Raw genomic sequence first — 24013 nt, 5'->3', positions numbered from 1 at the left:
ATGGTCTCGCGAGGACCAACAAACTTTGTGCCGCGCTTGCGGGGCACGCGAAAGAATCGTGGATGTGGAGCTTACGGCTTTGGTTTGATTCCAGTTCTGTGCCACACAAGAAAACCGCTCTTTTTGGAGTGACACGTGTTACGCTGACGTGTTATGATCACGTGGCGAACTTTATGTTTTCAGACAAGGTCTACGACGAATTGACGGAAGTACCCCTGTTATTTTCCACTAACTATCGAATATTTCCATTATAATTATTATAAGTTCATTATCGTCTATTTTTTAATGAATTCGTTAAAAAAAACGATTCCAAAGTCAAATTTTGGCTGCTCTTTAACTCTTAAGCGACCTTGAATCATTATCGTTGAAAATTGAAGTTGAAAATTTAAAAAGCCGCGATTTCGGTTGTGAACTCCATCAATGTAGCTGGATTTTAAACCGGCCGAAATTTAAGAGCAAAATAGTATTTATCGTGACGCTGAAAAATCCACGTTTTCCGGCAAATTGTAGTCGTCTTCTTCAATTGAATGAGCACCCCTTTTGCTTCTCCTAGCAGTCCTGATAAGGCTTCGAGAATCGCCTCTTTCTTCTTTCGTTTTTTGTTTGGTTCCAAGTGATCTCATTCCCTTCCCATTGACTAATGCAGCTAACTGGTTTTAAAATGATACTGACTTTCAAAATGTTTCCAATCTGATAGAAAATAAATTTAATCAAGATGTAGATATAGAAAGGTTAGCCAAAAAAAAACGATTCACCTGGTTTGGCATGGCCTACGCCCACGTTAATGAGTCCCCTTAGATGACTATCGGTCTGGTTCCTCCATATAGTGTCACCACATCTGAATCTTTGTATATGCATGCATGGGTCACAATATATTTAGTGTTACATAATTATTCTTATTTTTTTGTCAACTTAAATATGGATTAATTCACAACTTATAACCCTATTTTTCCTATAATATAGTTATTTTTTAATTTTTTCCTACTTTGTTTCATATAATAGTTTACATATAAATCCTGTAATTTTTTTTAAAAATATAATATTACTAAAATACCCTTAATTTTGATCTTTTATTTTTAACATTAAAATAAAAATATAAACAAGAAGGGCCCACTTTTTATCGGCCCCACTTTAATAACGCAAAAACAGGGGGCTTTCTCTTTTCTCTTCTATCACAGGCAGATAAGGGGCGGCGCCACCCCGCTCCGACAAAACAGAAACATGAAGGAGTTTTCTCCTTAAATATAAAATAAAATTATATTTAAAATTATGATATATGAGAAAGCCATATTCATCAATTACCTTTTAATTTATAATTTTTTTTATTTTTTTTGCATAAGTTGGCCATGAAGTTAAGTGGAATTTGATTCAACTTCCTATTGTTCCTTAAAAAAAGGATTTTTATGATTTCTTGCTACCATGAAAATGAATTTCAGGATCTCTTGACGTGACAGTCGTGACATTCTGAGCCCTCAAAAGGTGCAACTTGCGGCCGTCCCCAATCACCACTCACCAGTCTCCTCCACTCACCCCAAGGGGTTTCTCGCCAACCAGAGTGGAGTCACAAAAATAAATGTTTTCGTTTTCAAAATTTCCAATAGCGGCTGTTCCTTAATTGAGCCATTTTGGCTGGTCGGCGGGGTGTGTGTGTGCTGTGTTCTCAGTGCTGCAGTCGCCTCTCGGTTCATCGGTATGCATCGATGTAACGGCTCTAGAAAGAATGTGCCAAGTCTCCAGTGCTCGGTGTCTTTTTATGCTATATTTTCACATCTTTTCGTTTTGCACGAAGAATTGCGGATTCTCTGTCTTTCTTTACCATCTGAGAGAGGGGGAGAGGCCAAAAGCAGCTGAGAAGGAAAGAAAAGAATCCTCAATGCAGCTTCTTTTCTTGTTCTCTTTCTAGGGCTATTTTCTGCTTTTCTCTCTCTCTCTCTCTCTCTCTTAGGTTTTTCTCTCTTTGCGACTTTGCTTTCTGTCATCTTTTATCCCCCCCTGCGGCAGGATTACCTGGGCGTTAGGATCGACAAAAGAATTCGCTTGAAAATGCCTGATATGTCTCGGGTTCAGAAGGAATTGGTAGAGTGTAGCGATCGGAACAAGGCCATCTCCGGAGTCGGCATAACGATCAATGGCGACGATCTTTCGCATTTCCAGGGAACCATTTCTGGTCCTGTTGGAACTCCCTATGAAGGCGGGACTTTTCTTATTGACATCAGATTGCCAGGTAACACTCTTTATCTGGGGTTTATGTAAGCGTTTATTTATTTTTTCAAATTGTTAACCTCATTCTTCAGTGTGGAGCAGATGCTTTGAGCGATTCGTCAATTAAACGTAATTCTGGGTCTCGAGTGGACAAATTGATGTACAATTCTAGTATTTGTGAGGAAATGGATATAAGTGAATTGCGTTTGAATGAAATCGTTTAAAGCTACGAAACTGATTATGCTGATGCCTCGGTTGGTGGCAGGGATTGAGATTTTTTATTTTTTATTTTTATGCCTCATCTTCCAAAAAATTTCTGTGCAAGGGCTGAAGGTATTAATTCTTCTCCTGACGACTTATTTTGATTTGATTTGCAGATGGATATCCCTTTGAGCCTCCTAAGATGCAGTTTATAACAAAAGTTTGGTATGACTTTATTTGCAGAATGTGCATGCGCTGGGCTTCTGCTCCAATAATATTTTTTTTTTTTCAGTTGTCAATTCATAAAGCTCCGTGTCCTGTTGGGTTTTTGCATGCAAGAAGTTCTTTCTTCCATTCTTTTGTTCTGCTATGTTGAATTTCCAAAACAGTTATATAATCTGCACTATCTCGTTCCAGTATTACTTCTTATAGCTTTTTGCCAATTCTGACTCTCTTATCACTCTACAGGCTTCCTCTCTGAGGTTGGATCTGGATTGTTTATGAGCATCTATGTTGTATAATTTTTTCCAGAAGTTTTCTGTATCATATCAGTTAAATTGTTGATGCTTGAATAATAGTTTTTTATTTTTTTTAAAGTTTGGATATGTTGCTTGTCTGGTTTTCTCTCTAGAACTCGAGACGTATTTATTATTTTTGGAAATAATAATGGTCAAATTCTCATTTTATTTTATTTATTGTTTTCTTTTCCGTGGGATTCCAAATAAACTGCCTCAGGTGTTGGCCATTTTAGTGTTTGAATGCCTATGAACAGGTAAGTAAAATATTAACTGCCTCAGGTGTTGGCCATTTTTGGTTTTGGATTTACAGAGGCTTGACCTTTTTCCCCAACAACCCCCTCAGTCTTTGTCTAATACATTGTCAGCAAAACCTTCTTTTCTATTTTGGCCGTGTTCTGGTTTATGTGATCCTTAACGGCTTTGTTTTGGGACTGTTTTCCCTTGTGCTTTCATCTGCATGTCACGAAATGTTGTGAATAATGCGGGTTCTTGTATAATTGGCATTGTACTGGGTTCTTTTCACACCTTTTTCTTTACATTCTCTGTTGTAGGCATCCCAACATTAGCAGTCAGAACGGTGCAATTTGCTTGGACGTTTTGAAGGATCAGTGGAGCCCTGCTCTCACCCTAAAAACAGCATTGGTCTGTCTGCAAGCATTACTTTCTTCACCTGAACCTGATGACCCTCAGGATGCTGTGGTGGCCAGACAGGTCCAATACTCACCCTTTTGCTATCATACTTGCATAGCTGTTCATTACCATTACTAACCTCCTCTTTTTTGTGCTGTTTCAGTATCTAAGCGACTACCCTACATTTTACAGCACTGCTTGCTACTGGACTGAGTCATTTGCAAAAAGGAGTTCTGTTGGAAATGAAGAGAAGGTATTTGTTTTCTTTTTTGCAGATAGCTACTTGCAAACCCAGGTAGAGGTCATGTTAAGGAAAACAAAATGATTTTTTTTTTTTTGGTTTTATGCTTAGACGAAATGAATGATTCACAATCTTGACTAGCTGCCTTGTGCAGGTGCTAAAGTTGGTAGAGATGGGATTCCCTGAAGATGCTGTGAGGACAACCTTGGAACTTGTTGGCGGGGATGAGAACATGGCTCTTGAAAAGCTTTGCTCGGGCTAAAAGCTGTTTAAATATGAAATGGTAGTCTGCTTTCTAAAACGGTCTTGCTGCTGCTTCCATCATCTTTTTCACTCTAGTTAGTTTCTCCATCTCCTTTAGTATCTGACAGTCATTATCAAGACAGCAAAGCCTCCTTAGTTGGGTATCAAACATAAAAGATATACAATTGAAAGTGCCTTTTTCCCTGTGTATATATGTCTCTCTAGACCTTTTTCTTACCTCCATAGCCATGTCTTCTGTGGTAACTGCTTCAACATCATCGTAACCCATTGCAGAAGCTACGTCTGCAAAAAGGACATAACAAAACAATAAGATTGCGACTCAAAAATGAAAGAAGAGGTTTACGGAGCAAAAATAGTTTGGTTGAACAGTTGAACTAGATAATTTACTTTGGAGGGTAACTCTGGCATCTGCTGTTGCATATCCATCTTCCAGTTCTGCATAAAGCTTGCTCAGCTTTTCAAAAACCTGCCATGCAGGTAATTTATTGATGGAAAAAGTCCCATAAGACGTTGAATGTTCAACTGGCCTTGCTAATGTAAATAATTAGACAACAGATGAAAGGAAGGATTCCGGACAGAGACTTTTGAAAACCAGAAATAACATTTGTTTGCATTCTCTAGTTTATCCACTTGTGGGGAAATAAGACAACTTGCTGCACTACTGGAATAGGTTCCCTACTGCTAAACAGATTCAACTACTGCAATGAATTGATGCAATGAAACAGCTGACAGAAGGGTTTTTCTGTATGGATGCTCCCGATTAAGGATCCAGATCTGAACACAGCTTCAGAGTTATCTTGACTCTAAAATGGAGAGAGTTGTACATTAAAAATCTTCAACAGTAACTGTGGCCGAGAAGATTTGTGGTTGGAGAAACATTTTTCTAAAAATTGGACCACATGTCCCATATTAAACAAGGTCACAAATAAATAAATGCATGACCACAGTTACATCTTGGACCACGGCTAAAGACATGCATGAGACCGGGTGCATTCACGGAATGAGCATGCTCCATCCATCTATTCGGTAAAATGGAAACAAATACCTTGATTGTTACGGGAGTTATCTGAGAGAAGGTAGGAGATAATTAACCTCAGGGAAAGTGTCAGATGCTGAGATAGGCCAAGTAAAAGGACTATATTCTCCTCTTTCCATCGCTTCCTTGGCAAGAATATCTAGGGGCACATCTATCCAAACTGAAATGCCATATCTCAAATAAGCCCTGGAAATATCATAACAAAATCTGATGAGGATTACATGGTTCCATAGAAAAGAGAGGTGGCTCCCATGAAAGCTTGGAAAAATTAAAATCTTCAGCTACTAACAAATTTGTTGAGCTCTGGACAGCACCATCTCCAGCACAAATCACCAGACGGCCCATTGATGATAATTGCTTCAGCACTTCTGTCTGCCATGAAATTCAAAGAATCCAACTACATTAAGCAACAGAAGATAGCAATATCCATTCAGTAGAATCATTAGAGCAATATTTGACCTCAGAACTCTGGAATCCCTCTTCATCCTCCTCCTTCAGAGATTTTGCAGCAGATTCACCCCCCGCAGCTTGAACAACCAAACTATCACTGTTTCCACAGGTTAAACAATCCTCAAATCTTGTGCATACTAAGATGGATACCACTTTCCTAAGAACAAACATATAAAAAGGAGCCTACTGTTTTCCAATATAACCTGTCAAAGTAGTAATATCTTAAAGCATCTGCTAAAAGTTTTCCTAAGCTTGTTTTCATACTGCCATTCATCCCTGCGAGGAAGGAATGCCTAGATAAAAATATAATAATAATAATAAATGAAGAAATGTTCAAATAAATATACCAACTAATATCTTTGCATACCAACAAGAAATATGGAAGTTCCTTTCAGCTCAGAAGCCAGATCCACGGCCTTATTCTGCTTTTGGGGGAAAATAACAAACAAGTAAATCCAGAAACTGTTTTGATAGATTAGGAACAGGATGGTAATACTTGTCTCTATTTGTCAACAGTCTTTAATCATCGAGAAAGTGTTTCTTTGTAAATAAAAATTTGGGACAATTCAAAACCTAATTTTCTCTCCCTGAAACAACAAGAACAAACTCTCACCTTCACCTTAAGTGATGGTTCAAGCTGAACAATTGATGCCTGCACACCTTTACAAACATACTGAACTTGTAAGAAATGATGAGCATGAAATTAAGGTTACATTTAGCTACAAATATTATTTATTTTAAATGGTAAGCCACTCTTATGAGTGGCAATATGGCATCATATATAATAGCAACAAATGATTATAATAAACAGACTTGAATTTATGGTTTTGTGACTTGCTCAGGCGACCTAGATTTGGGAGGCAGTGAGTTGGGTTGGGGGGTCAGTCTTCCTCTTCTGTTTCCAGCAAGTCATCCCACCCAAGTCCAATGTTTGGACTCACGAAAAAGTAACCCAAGATAGGCAATCCGACCTGGCTTTCACTTGGGTTGAGTCGGATCTCAGGTCCCAGTTGCAATACTTTGGTTGGATTTACATGACATATTAAAGACAAAGACAATGACTTACAGTATTAAGATACCAACACGACAACACCGGTCTTAGCATCAGGTACTCCATGAAACAATTAAGCAGACTAATCAACAATGCAAATTTTATTCCAAATCCAAGCTCATATAGTCTTCTTACATACTTTTCAGTTCCAACTACATCAAACTAAAAGACTATCCACAAAGCCAATATAATGTGTAAAATATACACAGAACTTTTTTTTTTTTTTTTTTGGCTCTACATTCATACATTCTTATGATTATAGTTCAAATTTCAGGTTTGAGATCAAACACTACTGCATTTTCAAATGTAATGGATAAAAGCCAGAGAGCACACCACTCATTTTATGCAACACAAGGAGCAACAAATACCAGAAATGGGGTAACCTCATCATAAGATGTCAAAAGACACAGGCTTTCATAGCAGGTAAGTTCTGCCATAAGCTATTTACACTTTGCATTTGTAAGCAGTGCAATCAAACTCCAATGAAACCATTAGCAGTTCAAGACTATTTCACAGTTCATTGTAAGTTCTGCCATAAGCCAATCAAATTCCAATGATAGCATAAGCTGCGCAACACTATTTTCAGTTCATTACATGGATACCATCAGCAAGAGGAAATCGTTGAAGGTCAAGGAAATTTACTATTGGGGCCTTCAAATTCCAAGAAGTTTACATTTTCCAAGAGTAACATTATAGCTCAACTCTTCCAAATTATAGCAATGTACTTTCCCCCTTAAGTTTAACTTCTCCTGATCTGGACCACTCTCATCTATCACTATTTCCTTATTGGTTTGTTCTCTCTCTGCTTTTGAACTTTTTATTTTATAAAGAACAGGACTCTCTGCTTTTGAACTTTTGCAAGTCATCTTCACATAATTCTTTATTTAAAATAGTAATAAATGGAAACAATCTGAGCAGATTCATTCTTCATCATCATTTGGATCTACATCATGTGCCGGCACATTATTATCTGAATGAAAGTTTCTCCTAGAAGCTATGCCTGTGAAAAGTAACATGTGTAACTTTGTCAACTCCTTGTAATGAATTTTTTTTCTCCGTATAATCAATTTATATTAATCAATTGCTTCTTGGGATGGCCAACAAACTCTTCAGGTCTTCTTTTCAAGACAAATAAGACAACATTAACCATTTTAAGTCATCATATTTACACATGTTTGCAACTTTGCTAGGATTTAGACATGAGCATTCAGATCAAGTCCATATTGCTATAAAATGATATTTAGGTGTCTGTACATCAAATATTTGGAACCCAAACCGGATTAATAAGTAAGAATTCTTGCCATTCTGTATCAGAGCAAAGTTCAATTTCACAATGGAAGAACTAAAAAAACGTAGAGGAAACATAAATAAAAATGAATCTCTTTGGAGAACGTAACTATAACTAGGATCTTGGGAAGAAAATGAAAAAAATTGTATTGATAAGCAATAAATAATATTAAGTTGTACTCTTAATTAATAATTCAAGCTCTGGAACTTAGTTCACCGTGACTATGACCTAAATCATAAACCCAATCAAGAAGATACTTGAGTTTCGGAAAGTAGTTATTACATTGAAAAAGTCAGCAAAAATATTGAAATTTGGAGAACAAAAGATATCGTACTCAAAGTCTTTCAGTACATTTTAAAGAACTGTTAAATTATAAGAGATTTCATTCAGTTAGAAATTCCTATGCGTCCACACCTAGTCCAAATGTCAACATTTAGTAATGCTTTCAGTTTCGTAGTTGCTGAATCTCACTACTGTCCAAAGATTAATGACTGCCAACGTTCTCCACCAAGACATGTGCAAGTTGAACTTTACATAATTATGATATACTAAAATAGCATCCTCACAATCTCAAGGGAGAAAAGGAATCGCAATCAAGGCATAACTTCTACCAAATAATAACAAATGATTTCTGAACCCAAAAAAATTGTTTCAATAGCATTATCTCACTATCCTATTAGATACGGAGCTCATTAGACGAAGATATGATTTGGATAAGATCAACTTACAATTTCTTTTCGGCAAAGGTTTTGCGCAAAGGGATACTTTCCGAAACTCGTTGGTGAAGAGAGGAGAAACTCGAGGACCATGAACTTGGAGGGACGGAGAAGTTGGGAAAGCTGTCGACAGATTTATGGAGGAGGGAGAGGAGCGGAGGAGATTCATTTCCATAAACTGATGAGAGATTTCAAGAAGTCGAGTTACTGAAAGAGAAGACTCTGTTGTAGCGAGAGAGGTCACAAACTGCTCAGACTGGAGATTTCATTTCACTACCAGGGACGTCAGCTGGCAAGTAAAAATCTTCAGTTGCCATGTTCGTATTGGAACTATTATGTATGGTAAGGATAGTGCATAAAAGAATGTTAGATGGCTATGTAGGTCCACCGGACATGGACCAAATGGTCCAGAGGTTTTATTTTGTATATTAAAATATAAGATAAAAATATAAAATTAAAGCTATTAAGAAAATTTTCTACTTGTGCACTATTAAGAAATCTTTTTAGCATATTAATAAACATGAATTGGCCGGGTCAATTCAACTAGGTTCAACCTAACCCGATCTTTTGTCTAGGTTCAATAGATATAAAGAGAAAAAAAAATAAAAAAAATCTATGTGAACTTTCCATATATGCCGATTTGTTTATGTAAATTCTAAAAGAATTCACTGGTTTCTCAACATTTCTTGTGCACTTATCGACCAAACTTATTTGTAAGATGCTTCTAAATCTTTTTTTCGATTTGTTTCTTTGTTTGGTTTTGTTGTAGAACTGCCATATTCTCTACCCTATACTTGGCCACATAGTTAGGGAACTCCAATATTCTTCAACTTTAACTTGCATGATTTTCATCACTAATATGGACTAATTTCATTATTCAGTATGGTGCTTATACATGACACTCTTAACAAGGCCCCTTATACATGACTCTCATAATAAGAAGTCTCACATAACCAAAATTAATAAGGTGGAATTTTATCGGAGTCTCACAGGAGGAGGAGGTCTCAAAGAAAAGTATCAATTAAAGGTATTTTAGTTATGTTAGTATTTTATTTATGTTCAATTACTCAATGGTTCTAGAACTTATCTTTTAGTATTTAACTTTGGGTGTAACTGGGACAATAGTAGTTTTCTATACTCCCATGTAGCATTTTATTTTCCCAAGCACATACATACTCAACATATAAGACACATCCTCCAACCAATGGATTTTTTTTTTTTGTTTTTCTTCATACTATACAAACCATTGCATAGTTGACATCATTAGCCTCCTTGTTGATTTTCAAAAAATTTAATTAAGTTTCACACCTTGATAGTAATTATTTTGGTCGTTTTTAGGTTTTTTTCCTGGAGTTAAAAACCTAATTAAATGTTTGAAGTTGCTAATTTTTTTAGAATTTCAATTGCACTAAAATTATAGTACTTCACCTTTCAATGCTTATAGAGAGTAGAATTTTGGTTTTTTCTCATGAACTTAGTCTCTATAGACATCTAAAGGCTGGTCTTGTTCCTCTATTTTTGTCAAAGATTTTTTTAGGAATTTCACAATTGTTATATAATTTTATAAGTGCACCCAAGTTCCTTCTTGATTTGGTGCTTCTATAACTTATTCTTCTTAAAGTTTAATTAGTCATTGGCTATTTCAAACCCCCTATGTCAAGTATGGCTGAGAGTTCTTCTATCTCCCATGACCTTGGAAAAATTGATAGTTTTAAAATTACCACAATAACATCATTTGAAGGTGTCTCTGTCAAAGTCCTAGGCAAGAGTCCTTCCCAGGAGGTCACCCATCCTATAATTACTCTTGCCCAAGCTCACTTAACTTCGGAGTTCTGAGTCAGATACCTAGCCAATACAACCCGAAAAGACTAGTCGTTTAAGGTGCGGAAAGCCAAGTATCTAACTCAGAACACAAACTCTAACAAGAGTGGACGGAACCACTCTGACACCCACCCCACCCATTCTGGAGCCGCTTCTCACGGGATACGAACGCGGGCCGTGGCGTGCCTAGCTCTGATACCATGACAAAACAAGATCAAGGGACTGACGGAACAGTCCAAACATCCACAAGAGAGAGCGTAGCTCTCTGGTTTCACAGCGAAACGAAACACACGACGAAATCCAGAATTCTGTCCGTTGGAGATTTTTCCCCTTTCATTAAATATATATCCTTTAGGTTTTCCTGTTACAAAATGGCCCATGGGCCCAAGACAATACCCCCTCATCCCATTAAGCCTAATCAAATAACCCTATATACATATCCCAAATTATACAACAATTATGAATATAAATTACATTGAATATAAATTACATTGATGACCCGGCTTCTTACAGTAGCTACAGAATAGAACCGACTTCTTGGGGCAGTCCCGAACAAAGTGACCATAAGCCTTGCAATGGAAGCACTGAACAGAACTGGTGTCCCGACCCTGAGGCCTTCCTTGTGCTACATAAGCTACAGGAGCCGAGAGATCATCCTGAACGCGAGGTGTCATGCTAGCCTGAGTAGTAAGGCGTTGCTCCTCCCAGAGAAGGTCACTCAAACAGGCATCTAGGGACGGCACCGGATGACGATTCATCAGATGTGATCGAGCAATCTCAAACTCGGGACGAAGCTTCATCAAGAATTGATCCCGTTTACTGGTGTCATGGACAGCTTGCACAGCAGAGAGAGCAGCAGCAGGGACATCCTCGTAAACAATGTCAGTGTAGTCAGCCCATAGATTTTGGAAGCCCGAGAAATATTCTTCAATCGAACGACTGCCTTGGGTGAAATTTGCAAGTTCATATTCAACTTGAAATCGACGGGCCGTGCTGGTTTGACGATAAACTTTGTGGAGGTAATTCCACATATCTGCGGCAGTTTTGTAGGGCCTCAGATTTGGGACTAGGTGAGGCTCAAGAGATCCAAGTATCCAAGTCATGACTCTAGCATCCATGATGATCCATTTTGACAATGCGTCAGCATCGCCAGGGGCCGGATCACTCCCATCAATATGACCCCATAAACCTCTTCCCTGAACAAATAACCGGAACTGAAATTCCCAAGTACCGTAGTTCTTGCCCGTGAACCGAATAGGAACGAAATCGGACTTATCTGCTGACATGATAAAATTGAATCTAGCAAAATTCCTGATGCACCCCCGCAAGATAAGAAATTCCAAGTAAACCCTCACTTTTCAGAAATTGCAAATAGACCCCTATACTTACAGAAATCCAAGAGTTGCCCCCAGGTTAACAGAAATTCGAATTAGGCACCCAAACTTTCAGAAATTCGAAAAGCACCCTCGTACTTTCAGAAATGCCAGAATGGCCCCCCAAGCTTCCAGAAATTGCAAAGCGGCCCCCAAACTTTCATAAATTTCAAAGCGGCCCCCAAACGTGCATATATTTAATAGCGGCCCCCGATCTTTCAGAAATTTCAAAGTGCCCCAATCGTTCAGAAATTGCAAAGCGGCCCCCAAAGATTTTAAAATTGCAAAATGACCATATGCCAAAAAAAAATTTACCTTCGTTCCCCCTTCCGGCGAGTTTCTGCCGAGAACCTCCGTCGCGCTGTAGCTTCTCCGGCAACGAAACCACCGATGGAGCTGTTCCGACGACGGAACCACAACGTTTTCGAGCTCGGAAAATACTTGCCGACAACCCCTTTTGTTTCCCCTTCCGGCGAGAGCCTCTACGGGTCGTTTCCCCTTCCGGCGAGAAGCCCCTTTCCGGTAACGGAACCCCCGTAACTCGTCCGGCAACGAAACCACCCCACAAGTATTTCTAACAGCGCACGAAATCAATGCCGAAGTGAAGAGAAAAAAAATTGGTCGGACAACACAGGTCGTCGGACGAGAAATACGTCGGGGTTATTCTTCAGAGCTCTGATACCATGTCAAAGTCCTAGGCAAGAGTCCTTTCCAGGAGGTCACCCATCCTATAATTACTCTTGCCCAAGCTCACTTAACTTCGGAGTTCTGAGTCAGATACCTAGCCAATACAACCCGAAAAGACTAGTCGTTTAAGGTGCGGAAAGCCAAGTATCTAACTCAGAACACAAACTCTAACAAGAGTGGACGGAACCACTCTGACAGTCTCAACTTATTCTACTTGGGCTTGGTCAGACAAAAAGTTTCATATTCCTCTTGACTTGTTAGATCATCGCACAAAATCAAGTCCTTCGACTAATAATCAATTGAATGATTAACCAGTGGAAGACTTGGTGGCTAATAAAGTTGTAGACTTGAAAACAAGCAAAGTTATATGGGATACTTGTGTCAAACTTTATTCAAGATCTGGCATTCTACAAAGACTCTATGATATTTTTCAAGCTATGTATTCTATGAAGCATGAAGATGATCTCAATGTCTATTTTGCTTGATTTTGAAGATTCTTACAAGACTAGAAGTTGCTTAGTCGTATTCCACAAATATTCTTTTCATGAGATACAGAGAAAGGACTTGATTGGGGCTACCTGGCCAATCTACAACCATACCTCGATGTAGCCAAGTCACAAATCTCGAGTTCAACTACAAAACCATCCTTTGATGATTTTTAAAGATAAATACTTGAGTAAGTGAAACATCTGTTATGTTTTGTCAAGAAAAAGGGTAGACTTTTTTAGGAAGAGGTCATTGTAGATTTCTTAGTTGAGGCACATCATTTAGAGATTCACCCAGAGAATAGTCCATAGTATTTGTTCTTATTATGGAGTGAACAATCACCTTATAAAGAGATGTTGGAAGGTCTATGGAAAGCCAACCAACATGAATCAAGTCGATGCTACTCTAGAAAACAAAGAAATTGGAACCTCTCATTATATGAGGACCGAAATATTTACAAAGGAAGTTTATGAACACTTCAGGAGTTCAAAGAGTATGTTGGTCACACCTTCTAGCCAACCTCCTACCATTATTGCCACAATAAGTATATCTTTTTTTTTTTATATTTCAATTCTTCACCTTGGATAATTAAGTTGGGTGCCTCTAAACATCCCATTGGAAAATTTGGCAGTTTATCTTTTTGTCACTTTGTCTTACTAATCATTTTGTTTCTATTGTTGATAGTTCTCAAACTGAAATTTTAAAAAATGTCTCATAACTTAATTACTTTATCACCTTTTATCATTCTCGGTCTCTTCTTCAAGACAACTAGACCGAACCCACGAACCCACGGCCACATGGTCCCTGGTCTTGAGTTATAAAATGTTAAAAAAAGAATAACGCGCGCCGTCTGTGGGAATCGAACCCACGACCACATGGTTAAAAGCCATGCGCTCTACCAGCTGAGCTAAGACGGCTTGTTCTTTTATTGTGGTATTGATATAGAAATATTGATTACATTTTGAAATTTATTTACCCAGCCGAGCTCTCATCGTCCGTCGAAGCAATGGCGGAAATCTCCTCGAGTCCGGCAGTGGCGAGCCACAGCACACCTGAGGCTACCGGAGCGTCGGATGATACAAGCAATATTCGGAAAGTGAAACCAGGAAAGAACCGGCTAATTTTAACACTAGCCGTGCTCCTTTCCTTCGTTCTAGGTAAAAGGAAGCTGCGGTCTGTTCCTTTCTGCTTCTTGGAATTTTCTTTCCTATCTCTACTCATCTGTTAATTTTTTTATTTTCAGGCTTTCCATTTCTCCTTAAATCCACTGCAATTTACCGCTCTCCTCTTCCTTTTGCGGCCATTGAATCCTTGAACAATGGTCTCGAGTCGAACAATCTCTCTTTCCCCTATCAGTTCCAAGTAGTCCTTTTTGGTTTTAGCAAGGAATTCGATGGAGCTCGTGCTAGAGCTTTTGAAGTCTCAATATCCGATCAAATACGCAGAAGAACGTCGGATAATCTGGTGTTCTCTGTTTCCGTGACGGTTGAGTCGGGAAGGAGTTGTTTTCAGAACGGATGCTGGAAAAATTCCTGCGGGTGGCAGTGCGGTGCAGTCGAATTAGCGACATTGGATCTGAATTTGGGGGATGATGTCGCCATTGATGAGATTCTGAATGGAGCTTTAAGCTGCTCTGATACTGTACGGAAGGTCTACACTGCTGTAGTGGTGAATAGAGAAGAGGAGGTTAAAGTTGTTGTTGGAAAATATCGTCATTTTTGGATTTCGGGCAAAGTCGCTGAGGTGAATGCGATTTCGATGGCTACCCAGGTTTTTGTGGAAGTTTTTATGAATGGTGGCTTGGTTAAAGGGAAAGGGGAGTTTATCCCAGTTGGAGCAGATGGAAGCGTTGTTCTGTCATTCAACTTGCTACATTCTGATCCAAATGATTGGCTTTACGATTGGTAAGCTGATTCAGGTTCTTTTCCTCTCTTTTTTTTTGTTTTTGTACATACGCAATAGTCTTCTTTTTTATGGAGTACAACTGATGGCGGCTTTATATGGATTATTTTGCGCTCTAATATAATGTATAGTTGAAAATCAACAATCTCCCATATTTCAATCTTTTTGGCTCCTTTTACAACCACAGGGATTTCAAGAGAATACATGAGGCACTATTGGCCCCGGTTGTAGAGGCCTTATCACCTATAGCAAACATAACTGTTGAAAGTCAGGTAGTTGGTTGTGTACTCAGTCTCCTACTTACATGTTTGTTTTTTGTTTTTAAGCCAGAGGACTCTTGATATAGTTGCATATTACTGATATCAGTCATGATAATGACCAGGTTCTATACCATACTCCAATGTCTGCATTTTCTTATTGGGACGAAGACTTATCTAGCAATGTCTTGAGTATCAGAGATCTTCCCTTCTTTGTATGTTTATTGACTTCTTTAGTTAGCCTATCAGCTTAATTACTTTCAGAGATTTTTTTTTTTTTTTGACTTTATTTATTCTATAAATCTAACATGGCATGTTTGTTTCTAAAGTGTTCGCCTTGTTAGAAAGAATCAATTATCTCTCTCCGATGTCTTTTCGAAGTTGCTACTATGAGTAACAATGTCATTGACATGTTTCCAAAAAAAAATGTCATTGACTGCAGCACCAACCAAACAATATCTTAAAACACTTTTCAAAAAAAATCTTAAAACATCTACATATTCTAATACTTATTAAATTTTGCAGACACTTTAAAAAAGAAAACTGCAGATATTCTTGCCTTGTGTCATCTTCATGTGTAGAGCAATTCACAATGTCTTATGGGATAACACAAGCAGTTCTTGTTGAAATATGACGTGTGCACAAGACTCAAAGGGCCTCACTGTTCATAAGAATGGAGTTAATACATTTAACACAAATTACTAATAAAAGAGTAATGCATTTAACACAAATTACTAAGAATTGAGTACTGCATTTAACACAAATTACTAAGAATTGAGTAATGCATTTAACATGAATTACGTAGAATAGCATAATGCATTAACACCAATTTACTTGGAATAGAGTAATGCATAAGTTCAAATGCAGTAAAAACAATATTTGTTAATAGTAAAGTCCCACAATATCCGATCAAACAGCAAGTGGACTTGCTGATCTCTAAACGTGGAACTGTGTGATCTCAGCTGAACAATGGCAAAGTTTTGGAGCTTTTTTTTCTGCATTCCAATGAATATCATTAAGGAACTCATATCTGATTTTTTTTTCTATAAATGAAAGGCAGAGAACACACCAGGACAAGCCAGCAAGAAGAAAGCATAGTTATTGGAATCTCTGAAACGTAGTGTATCACTGAGTGTGAAAAGAACCCATCTTCCTTGTACCACCACCATTCCCTGACCTGCCAGGATTACCCTGTGAACTGCTGCCAATATCAATCTGTATACTTACCACGGACAGATTAACTTGAGAGTGAGTCTAAGGGCGGCAGTAGGTCTAGTTCTTGGCATGCCAGACCAAGAACTCTCGATGAGAGCAGCTGACAAACCTGTAACATTGGCATCCTTGGCTTCTGAAAGATCAAATGGCACTCAAATCCCATTGGTGTCAGACAAACTGAAAACCTAGCTCGATAATTCTCTCATTCTCTTGTTACCTACTTGATGGAGCTGGCAATTTACCCAATTTCCCATTCTAACATTCTAGGTATCCGTTTCTGAATGGATATGGAACAAACATCCTTCCCCATGTAAGGTTTTACTGGTTTATCTGAATGCTGTTTATTCCATGGGTTGAATACTGGTAAAGGTCATTTAGTAGCTGATTAACTGAATAAAAAGAGGGGTAGTTTTTTGTAATTTTCAATACTGCCCTAAGTAAACATAACAAAGAACCTTTCCTTGTGTAGTTAATGGTTTAATTTAAAAGATGTTTACTTAAAGATAACTTTAGTTATACATGTAGGTCAGTACTTATTAATATTGTTACTTGTTGTACAGCATTTTTATGTAATTTTGTAGGCTTTTTTTGTATTATGTTTTTATGTATTATAGCATTTAGTTTACCTATTTGTTTATCTGGTTACCCACGGGTAATTTTGTAGATGAACAACTACTGTCATACCGGTTTACAGCCTGCAACTTGACCAGCAAATTTGTTTGGTTAAGGCCTTCATAACCATCCTATTCTTACTGAAAACTGATTTAAGGATTCTATGGTCATAAAGCAATGGCTGACACCCACAGAAGCCAAATCTTCAAAAGAGGTGCCACTAAATGGCACTGCTGTGGGGACACTTGAGAAAGTATGTTGGGTGACACCATCCTCATTTGAGGTACAGAAGGAGCAAGTGCTTCATGTAAGACAACTCCCGCCAGATTGAAGTGTTGCTTTTCAAGATTTTCCTCCTAGCACCACCAACTGGAAACTGTTAGCTATCAGGATTTGGCACATGGAGTAAAAATCCTCATCGGCAATTAGAGGCTAAACATATCTCTACCCTTCCCTATATAAGCAGTGCCTGGGATCATCCAGATGAATTCTTTTCTTCGATTCTGATCTGAGAATTAGTTTTGATTCATGTTTCAAGGATCAGTAGATTTAAGCATACAATATGTGTTTCTAGGATCTTAATGTTCAGTTTATTCTTAGGATGGAAGTTTTCTTCCTGCATGACTCTACTTAAAGTTGTATGTCATATTTATCCAAATATTTTTCGCACCACAAATTTGCTTCATTTAATTCTTTCCCGAAAGAAATTTGCAGTATATATACTCATTGCTTGGAGCCATTTAATAGGTGAATTCAAATGAATGGCACTTGGATACATCTACAGCAGCTGCTGGCCGCTCCAAACTTCTGCACTTTGTGGTGTACATTTTTTACCTGTTAAATGATTTGTATTTAGTGCTAGATTCTTTTATAGGGAATGACATATTATTGCAGGAATCTTATGAAAATTTTAGCTTGTTATTATTTTGGTATTTGGATTCCTGTGGTGAACTTTATGATTTTCCTGGCTCAGATTAACCATATATGGACCTAAATCCATCTAAGCTAGGTGGTTTTAATTTAACCAACAAATTTGAATTGAATTACTTAAAACTTGATAATCTTCTTATTTTACATTTATTTCTTATCTCTTTGCATTAATGATTGTTGTTCATTTGAGATTTTTTCTTATTTTTATCCATTTTCAATGATTAAATAAAAAAATAGCATCATTCTAATATAATGAAATAAATGCCATTGTAGTAAATAATGTCTCTTTTTCAAAGAAAAAAGAGTTGGGTGGAGGCAAGATTGGCTGGACTTCAGTCCAGACCCTTCCTCCTTATACATTGTATTCTCATCGTGAAAATTGTTATAAAAAAAAATTCAAGTGTTTCAACTCAATTTTTTTTAAGAACTAATGACATAAATTATTTCTCTAGCATAAATATCTTCATGTATTTTCTTCTTGCATCATTAGATATATTCCATCTGCAAAGGAGTGTCCTCTAATTTTACAACTTCCAGATGGAAAGGTTTCGTCAACTAACGGCTTTATATCGCCTGTGAGTAGTCAAGCTTTGCAGCGTTTTTTTCATTTAAGTTGGTTGTGTAGTACAATTTTAAAACTCTTGTGTTTTTTAGATGTGGGGAGGTGTTGTAATGTGGAATCCTTCAGCTTGCATTAGGAAATCCCAAGATACTTTTCATGGCAGGCAAGCATTTCCACCAGAGGTAAGTCACTAACCCTATAAAGTGAAAATGGTAAGGAAACATATAAGCATGGAAGCTTCACCAAACATCACTCACTTCAGATCAGTTTTGGGAGGTGGAACTAATATTTGGAGTTCTATATAGCATTTCCCGTCAGGATTTTTTTGTTAGTAGTGATATCCAAAAGCACAGTTCTGATTGCTGGTGTAAATTGTCTGAAAAGCTGTTTTTTTGTTATTTAAACAAGTTAACGATTACTCATTGGAGAGTTGCATGAATAACTTGAAACAGGAACTTCTGAAGGTCTTCCAAGTGTTAGTAGGGCAACTTCGCCAACTTTTTGGATTGAAATCCAGTAATGTTTATGAGTCACACTTTGGTATTTCTAACTTCTTGCCCAGTGAAAGAGGCTTCGCTGAATGGTAAGCCAAAGAATGTTACTTACATCTGAAATGTTTTGTTTGGTTTTTCTGGCTTCTTTGGTGTGGGTCGGGGGCTGTCACATTTTTCTTCATAGAAGCCACCAAAGATTACCATTTAGTAATAGGGAGGCAACAGAATAACAGATAAGAATTTAACTGAGGTACTTGGGGGGTTTAGTGAATTGGACTTCTTTTATGGACTTGTCCACATTCAATGAACTCCACCGCTAGTAACTTTGTGTCATGCAATTCAGATGTCCCACTTAGTAACTTCTTATTAAAATTAGCCCCATCATCTAGTTCTGTTGTCGAGTCACGCTGGTGAACCCACAATGTTAACTGGGTAAGTTGAAAAACCAGCTGTAGACTGGTTCAGACTAGAGTTTTCAATGTGTAAGTTTTTCACATCTTGTGCTTCTCCTATATCACTGGAAAGACTAGACCACCCCCCATTGGTCTCTTTTTATCATATAACTAATGCTTTGTTAGTGAGCTGAAAATTTTGGGATTTGGCAGGACAACACGATGTTGTTTGATCAGAATCTCCACTGTTTTTGTATTTTTATATCTTTTGTTTGCCTATTAGGTTTCCATTTTTTGTAACATGATCTTGCAAGCCTCCAAAACATTTTTGTCTGCACTGAAGAATCAGACTTGTATTTTCAGTATCATTTACATAGTTGAGTTTTTCATCTAGATGGTGGAATAATGAAACAAGCAGAGGTAAATGAAATATAGCTAGTGCATTTTAAGATCAGCAGGGCATCTGGAATGCACTATACACGTTGGGTATTTTCGTGGGAAAGGTTTGTCTCACAAGGTGCTAGATGGTTGCCAAATGGATGCTTAGCAGCAGCAAATACTTCTGCTCCTCTTACCCAACCAGTGCTCCCAGATCACTGAAAAGCTGTCTGATGTGCCTAGGCACCATGTATTTTCTATGTTCTAGATATTACAATAGATAGAGCTCCTATTCCTCTTATCTTTCTCTTAATCTTTTGTAGGGAACTAGATGCCTTGTTTCGGCGTCTTACAGAGTTTAATCTTCTTTCCTGTGCATCTACTCTTGGATCTCTTGCTAGATTGGTATATAAAATTTCAACATCTTATTTATCTTCTTTTACTAAAATAAAAATGATAATGGATTTTATTCATTAAAGATCTTGGTGAGATACTTGTTTTCCAAAAATTTTCATGCTCAAAAGTATTCATACAGGTGCAATCACTTCCTAGGATGATAGTCATGGATGAGATTGGCAAGCAGGTCAGTTCTTGGCCTCATGTTTCCTTAGATATACATACCACTTCCTGTGTTAAATGACCTGCCCCAAGTATCCCTCTTTTATACTTTTTGAGCTTTTGAGTGTTGCTGGCCTGTTACATAATGCTATTAAATTTGGTTAATAGGTTATATGGACTGTGGTTCAATGGTCTCGTGGCTGGTTTACCAGCGTGAGGTCTTGAGCTTGAGTCTTACTAGAGCTGGGGATCAGGTATAACCCATTGTAATAGGGAAACTAAACAAAAAACAGGTCATATGATAACAAGATCTGAAAAATCAATTAATCCACCTTTGCAGTATTTTGTCTCACAAAATGTAACCTACCTCATCAAGATTTCCTATTTTCGGAAGTTCAGATTTTAGCCTTGTTGTCGATTTTACTTGTACTTCCCTGACACATAGTGTTTTGTCTCGGATACAGCAGGTAATCTTCATAGGTATTGTTTTCTATGAAGTAATCTTCGTATGTATTTTGCATAACTCACATCTCTTCAGGATTAATAGTAAAATAGTCCTCTGCTTTCCAAAATAAAGTAATGTAGCTTTTACATGTATTTCTGAGGTTGACACTTTGTAGGATTGACATGGTTCTGATGAAAAATAAAAGCACACGAATAAGCCTACTGGTGATTTGCCCCAGGAGTGTACAATGCTACCCATTCAAACTTTATGAAAACATAATTTCACCTGGTTTTGCTTCTTTTTTTTATTTTCTTTTCCCTCTGGTAAGAATTGACTGATTCATTCGGTACTCAATTTGTGTTGGATTATCTTGTCTCCTCGTGTGCAGATAAAGTTATCACTAGAAGCTGCACATTTAGCACAAAACAACACCTCTAATGGCTTATATGATGCTTCTGCTGGTATGGTTTTTCTGTAGTTTAATTATATAATAGCCGGACCTCTGCTTGTTTCCCCGTCAAAATTCACTGGCTTGGAGCTAATACTGATGTTTTGACAGCGACTTCTCGTCAAGCAAGGACTTTGGCAGAGGATGCATTTTTTCATCCATCCATCATGTCACTTAGCTATTCTTCTGTTGAACACTACTTTGCCATATATATGGTCAGTAACACACTCTCAGATGCCCATTGTTGCTCCATTTATGTGAAATTTGTTCAAGAGGGGTAGGTATATGGTTGTTGGTTTTGTCATTTCACTCTTACTGTTGCATAGTTGGTGTTTTGGTTCAACAAATTTGAGATTATCATCCCAACATTAGCAATTGGAGACTTCGGAGACCTGATACTATTCCATATTGGTTTATCTTAATCTTAATTAGTACTGTCCATTGAAATTTTAGTAGGTCTTCAGGTCTTACCCCTCTCTTTGCATTAGCACAGTAATTTAAGGACAATTAACCTTTAAATTCTTCTGCGAATTATTTAGTTGTCTTCATCAGTTTTAATTCCAGTAAGCAAGCGGTGAGAAATTTTCTCTGAATCTGCTAATGTTTTTTTTGTCTTTGGGCACCTTGCAGCCTTTCTTTGCACCTGTCCTTCTCCATGTTCTACTTGCGGCTCTCAAAGAATTGAGACGATATAAAAAGGAAAAGGCCAAGTATTTGACATGGCTAAACCAATCAAAAGCCTCCTGTCAAATCAGCTCTCAGTAGAAAACAAGCACTATTAGCATCACAGCTGTAATTTTCTTCAACCCGGTAGAAGCCGGTGCCATGGCCAGCATCTGTTTATTCCACAATGACCTGAATAAACAGAATGGGCCAAGTGGAGGTGGTGCTATGGAAGGCTTACTTGAAGGGTGTTTTAGTGTTAGTGGTAGCAGTTGTGAAAGGGAATTTTGCTGAAGCATTCAGGCTAACACAAGGAAGGGGGAGTTTTTTTTTTTTTTGATAAGGATTTAAGGAAGGGGGAGTTTCAGGATGAACATGACCTCCTGTGAAATTTGGGACTTCTGCATTAAGATTTGAGACTGAATTAGATGTTCTTTTTGAAGAATGATGAAAACATATAGCCTCAAGTTGGCCCAGATTCTCTTATTCAGTGTTCCTTTCTTTATTGTGCTGAAGTTGGTTGTAATCTGGAGGGACAGTCGAATTTTTTCAACTGTCTTGGCTATTTCAAATGTAGTGTTGAAATTTTATTTATTCCACAACAGTATGTAACTTAGGGCTCTTCCAAAAGACAGTTTTCAACTTTATTAGTTTCTTGCAGTTCCCTTATTGAACTACTTGAATAAAAGGATTGATCTAATACGAAAAGTTATTTGGTACGAAACATGCGAAACAATTATCTCAACTGTCCGATCATGATCAATGACTATCTCAACTGTCTGATTATGTCGTACCAAATAATTTTTTGTATTGGATCAGTTGTGGTCTTATTAGAGTTTAAAATAAATTAGAAGGAAGACAAAATGCTGATATATTAGATCTTAAAATAATAATAACATATAAGTAGTAACCCTAGAACTTTTTTACATTTATTAGTTTGGAAAAGATTTCATCAGTTACTTTTGAGATAGATTTAGGCTCAACTGCCATACGACAATAGAACTGGTATTTGTATGAACTGGTACCTTTAGGCTCTGAAACATTTCCTTGGTGTTTCCAAAAGACCAGTAAATTTCGCAAAGGTTCCATTTCAGAAATTAATTTCTTCCTCCATAAAGAGTAATTTGAAAATTCCTAACCATGTCCTCGACATTCAATTTATTCCGACTACCTAAAACATTTGCTCTCATCTTCTCTGGAGACCCACAACAAACACCTTGTATTACACGTATTTCAGCCTCCCAAATCTGAAATTGGTCTCAAATCTGGAGTCAATCTACCGCAATTATTCTTCAATACTTAAGCTTGAAGGCTTTGAATTCAAAGGCCACCTATAATTTTTTCTCTTATGCCAACTTATAACAAGTGAAAATTTCACCCTGTTAGTGATACTAACGAACAACCTCGATTCCATCTATACTGAAATTCAACTGAAGAAACCCAAAATTCTTGAGCACGGCCTCCGCGGTCAAATTCTCAACGCTCTCTGTTTGATTCATAAATAGAACGGATGGAAACCTTTCAGCGGGAGACGTGAACATAAAACAACAAAACAAAAGCAGTGGTCACTGTCTTGCTTCGCTCGTTAATGGCTTTTCTTCCTTGCCTGCTTCAATCAATAGTCTAGTTTCTCATGCTGTCGGTGTGAAAGAGAGAAGCTGCTGCTTTTCAATTATTTTAAAGCAGAAAATGCTGTAAAACCTGCGGTTCCATTCGAAAACTTCGGAATTTTGCTTTGTGTCTGGTATTGATGGAGAGAGGTAGAGCTACGTTCATTATTTCTCAGCTGCACCTTGCTTTCAGAAACCTGACTCGATGTTGAATCCGATCTTCTTCTTCTTTTTTTCAGCATTTACGATTTGAAAATTTTCAAAATCCCAATTCTGAAACCAGACTTTAATTAGAAAAAATAAAACATTAATTAGGGTTAAAAAAATATTATTAAAAAGGGTATAATCGTCATTCCATGAACCATCCATCTTGGCAGCTCGGTTAATGGGGAAGGAAGCTCGGGATTTGATGCGGCCAATGAATGTGATCGGGTCAGGGCCTCAGGTGCTTTTAAAATGCGTCACATTAAGTGGGACCTACCGGTAGTACACATGCCACGACGACGTGGTTTGGTCTGGTCCATTTTCCCACGCCACCACTCCACCTCTTTCCTCTATTAAACCCCACTTAATTAAAGAAATG

General features: G+C 37.7%; 3 protein-coding genes and 1 non-coding gene across 6 annotated transcripts; 2 read left to right on the top strand and 2 right to left on the bottom strand.

Annotated features, from left to right (window-relative positions):
• Positions 1-1503: 1503 nt before the first annotated feature.
• LOC137953247 (ubiquitin-conjugating enzyme E2 27-like) lies at positions 1504-4272 on the top strand. 2 transcript variants are annotated; one of them, XM_068800560.1, is made up of 6 exons: positions 1504-1690; positions 2002-2224; positions 2580-2628; positions 3473-3632; positions 3715-3804; positions 3947-4272. In XM_068800560.1, the coding sequence occupies exons 2-6, from the start codon at positions 2044-2046 to the stop codon at positions 4052-4054; spliced, it is 588 nt and encodes a 195-aa protein (XP_068656661.1). In that variant the 5' UTR covers positions 1504-1690; positions 2002-2043; the 3' UTR covers positions 4055-4272. The 2 variants fall into 2 exon arrangements, with proteins under 2 accessions (XP_068656661.1, XP_068656652.1); XM_068800551.1 differs by lacking the exon at positions 1504-1690 and having other exon boundaries at positions 1947-2224.
• LOC137953236 (probable inactive shikimate kinase like 1, chloroplastic) lies at positions 4068-8865 on the bottom strand. 2 transcript variants are annotated; one of them, XM_068800529.1, is made up of 10 exons: positions 8610-8865; positions 6156-6202; positions 5910-5964; positions 5746-5818; positions 5552-5639; positions 5382-5464; positions 5149-5278; positions 4444-4522; positions 4274-4338; positions 4068-4156 (listed from the first exon to the last, which is right to left on the bottom strand). In XM_068800529.1, exons 1-10 carry the CDS (start codon positions 8770-8772, stop codon positions 4088-4090), a joined length of 852 nt encoding a protein of 283 aa, XP_068656630.1. In that variant the 5' UTR covers positions 8773-8865; the 3' UTR covers positions 4068-4087. The 2 variants fall into 2 exon arrangements, with proteins under 2 accessions (XP_068656630.1, XP_068656638.1); XM_068800537.1 differs by having other exon boundaries at positions 6162-6202.
• A 4943-nt stretch (positions 8866-13808) lies between these two features.
• TRNAK-UUU (transfer RNA lysine (anticodon UUU)) lies at positions 13809-13881 on the bottom strand. Its single transcript has one exon. It is a non-coding gene; the product is annotated as a tRNA-Lys (tRNA).
• Positions 13882-13970: 89 nt separating this feature from the next.
• On the top strand, positions 13971-22467 carry LOC137949530 (uncharacterized). The gene is made up of 13 exons (XM_068795598.1): positions 13971-14121; positions 14208-14868; positions 15054-15138; positions 15249-15338; positions 17698-17771; positions 18371-18455; positions 18535-18624; positions 18895-19025; positions 20030-20111; positions 20242-20289; positions 21098-21170; positions 21269-21372; positions 21788-22467. Exons 1-13 carry the CDS (start codon positions 13971-13973, stop codon positions 21920-21922), a joined length of 1809 nt encoding a protein of 602 aa, XP_068651699.1. The 3' UTR covers positions 21923-22467.
• Positions 22468-24013: the final 1546 nt, after the last annotated feature.

Source organism: Aristolochia californica, unplaced genomic scaffold (genome assembly GCF_029961685.1).
Source record: "Aristolochia californica isolate CCGP_79_NKW_82.1479 unplaced genomic scaffold, dmAriCali1.0.hap1 SCAF_1, whole genome shotgun sequence".
Lineage (NCBI taxonomy): Eukaryota > Viridiplantae > Streptophyta > Magnoliopsida > Piperales > Aristolochiaceae > Aristolochia > Aristolochia californica.
This window is presented reverse-complemented; position numbering and strand designations above follow the sequence as displayed.

Coding starts and splice junctions, on each gene's coding strand:
- LOC137953247 (XM_068800560.1), top strand. CDS start 2,044: ATGCCTGATATGTCTCGGGTTCAGAAGGAATTGGTAGAGTGTAGCGAT. Junction 3,633..3,714: donor ATGCTGTGGTGGCCAGACAG/GTCCAATACTCA, acceptor GTGCTGTTTCAG/TATCTAAGCGACTACCCTAC. Junction 3,805..3,946: donor CTGTTGGAAATGAAGAGAAG/GTATTTGTTTTC, acceptor TGCCTTGTGCAG/GTGCTAAAGTTGGTAGAGAT.
- LOC137953236 (XM_068800529.1), bottom strand. CDS start 8,772: ATGGAAATGAATCTCCTCCGCTCCTCTCCCTCCTCCATAAATCTGTCG. Junction 5,819..5,909: donor AACTTCCATATTTCTTGTTG/GTATGCAAAGAT, acceptor CCTTCCTCGCAG/GGATGAATGGCAGTATGAAA. Junction 4,157..4,273: donor CAGAAGACATGGCTATGGAG/GTAAGAAAAAGG, acceptor AATGACTGTCAG/ATACTAAAGGAGATGGAGAA.
- LOC137949530 (XM_068795598.1), top strand. CDS start 13,971: ATGGCGGAAATCTCCTCGAGTCCGGCAGTGGCGAGCCACAGCACACCT. Junction 14,869..15,053: donor AATGATTGGCTTTACGATTG/GTAAGCTGATTC, acceptor TTACAACCACAG/GGATTTCAAGAGAATACATG. Junction 18,456..18,534: donor CTAACGGCTTTATATCGCCT/GTGAGTAGTCAA, acceptor TGTGTTTTTTAG/ATGTGGGGAGGTGTTGTAAT.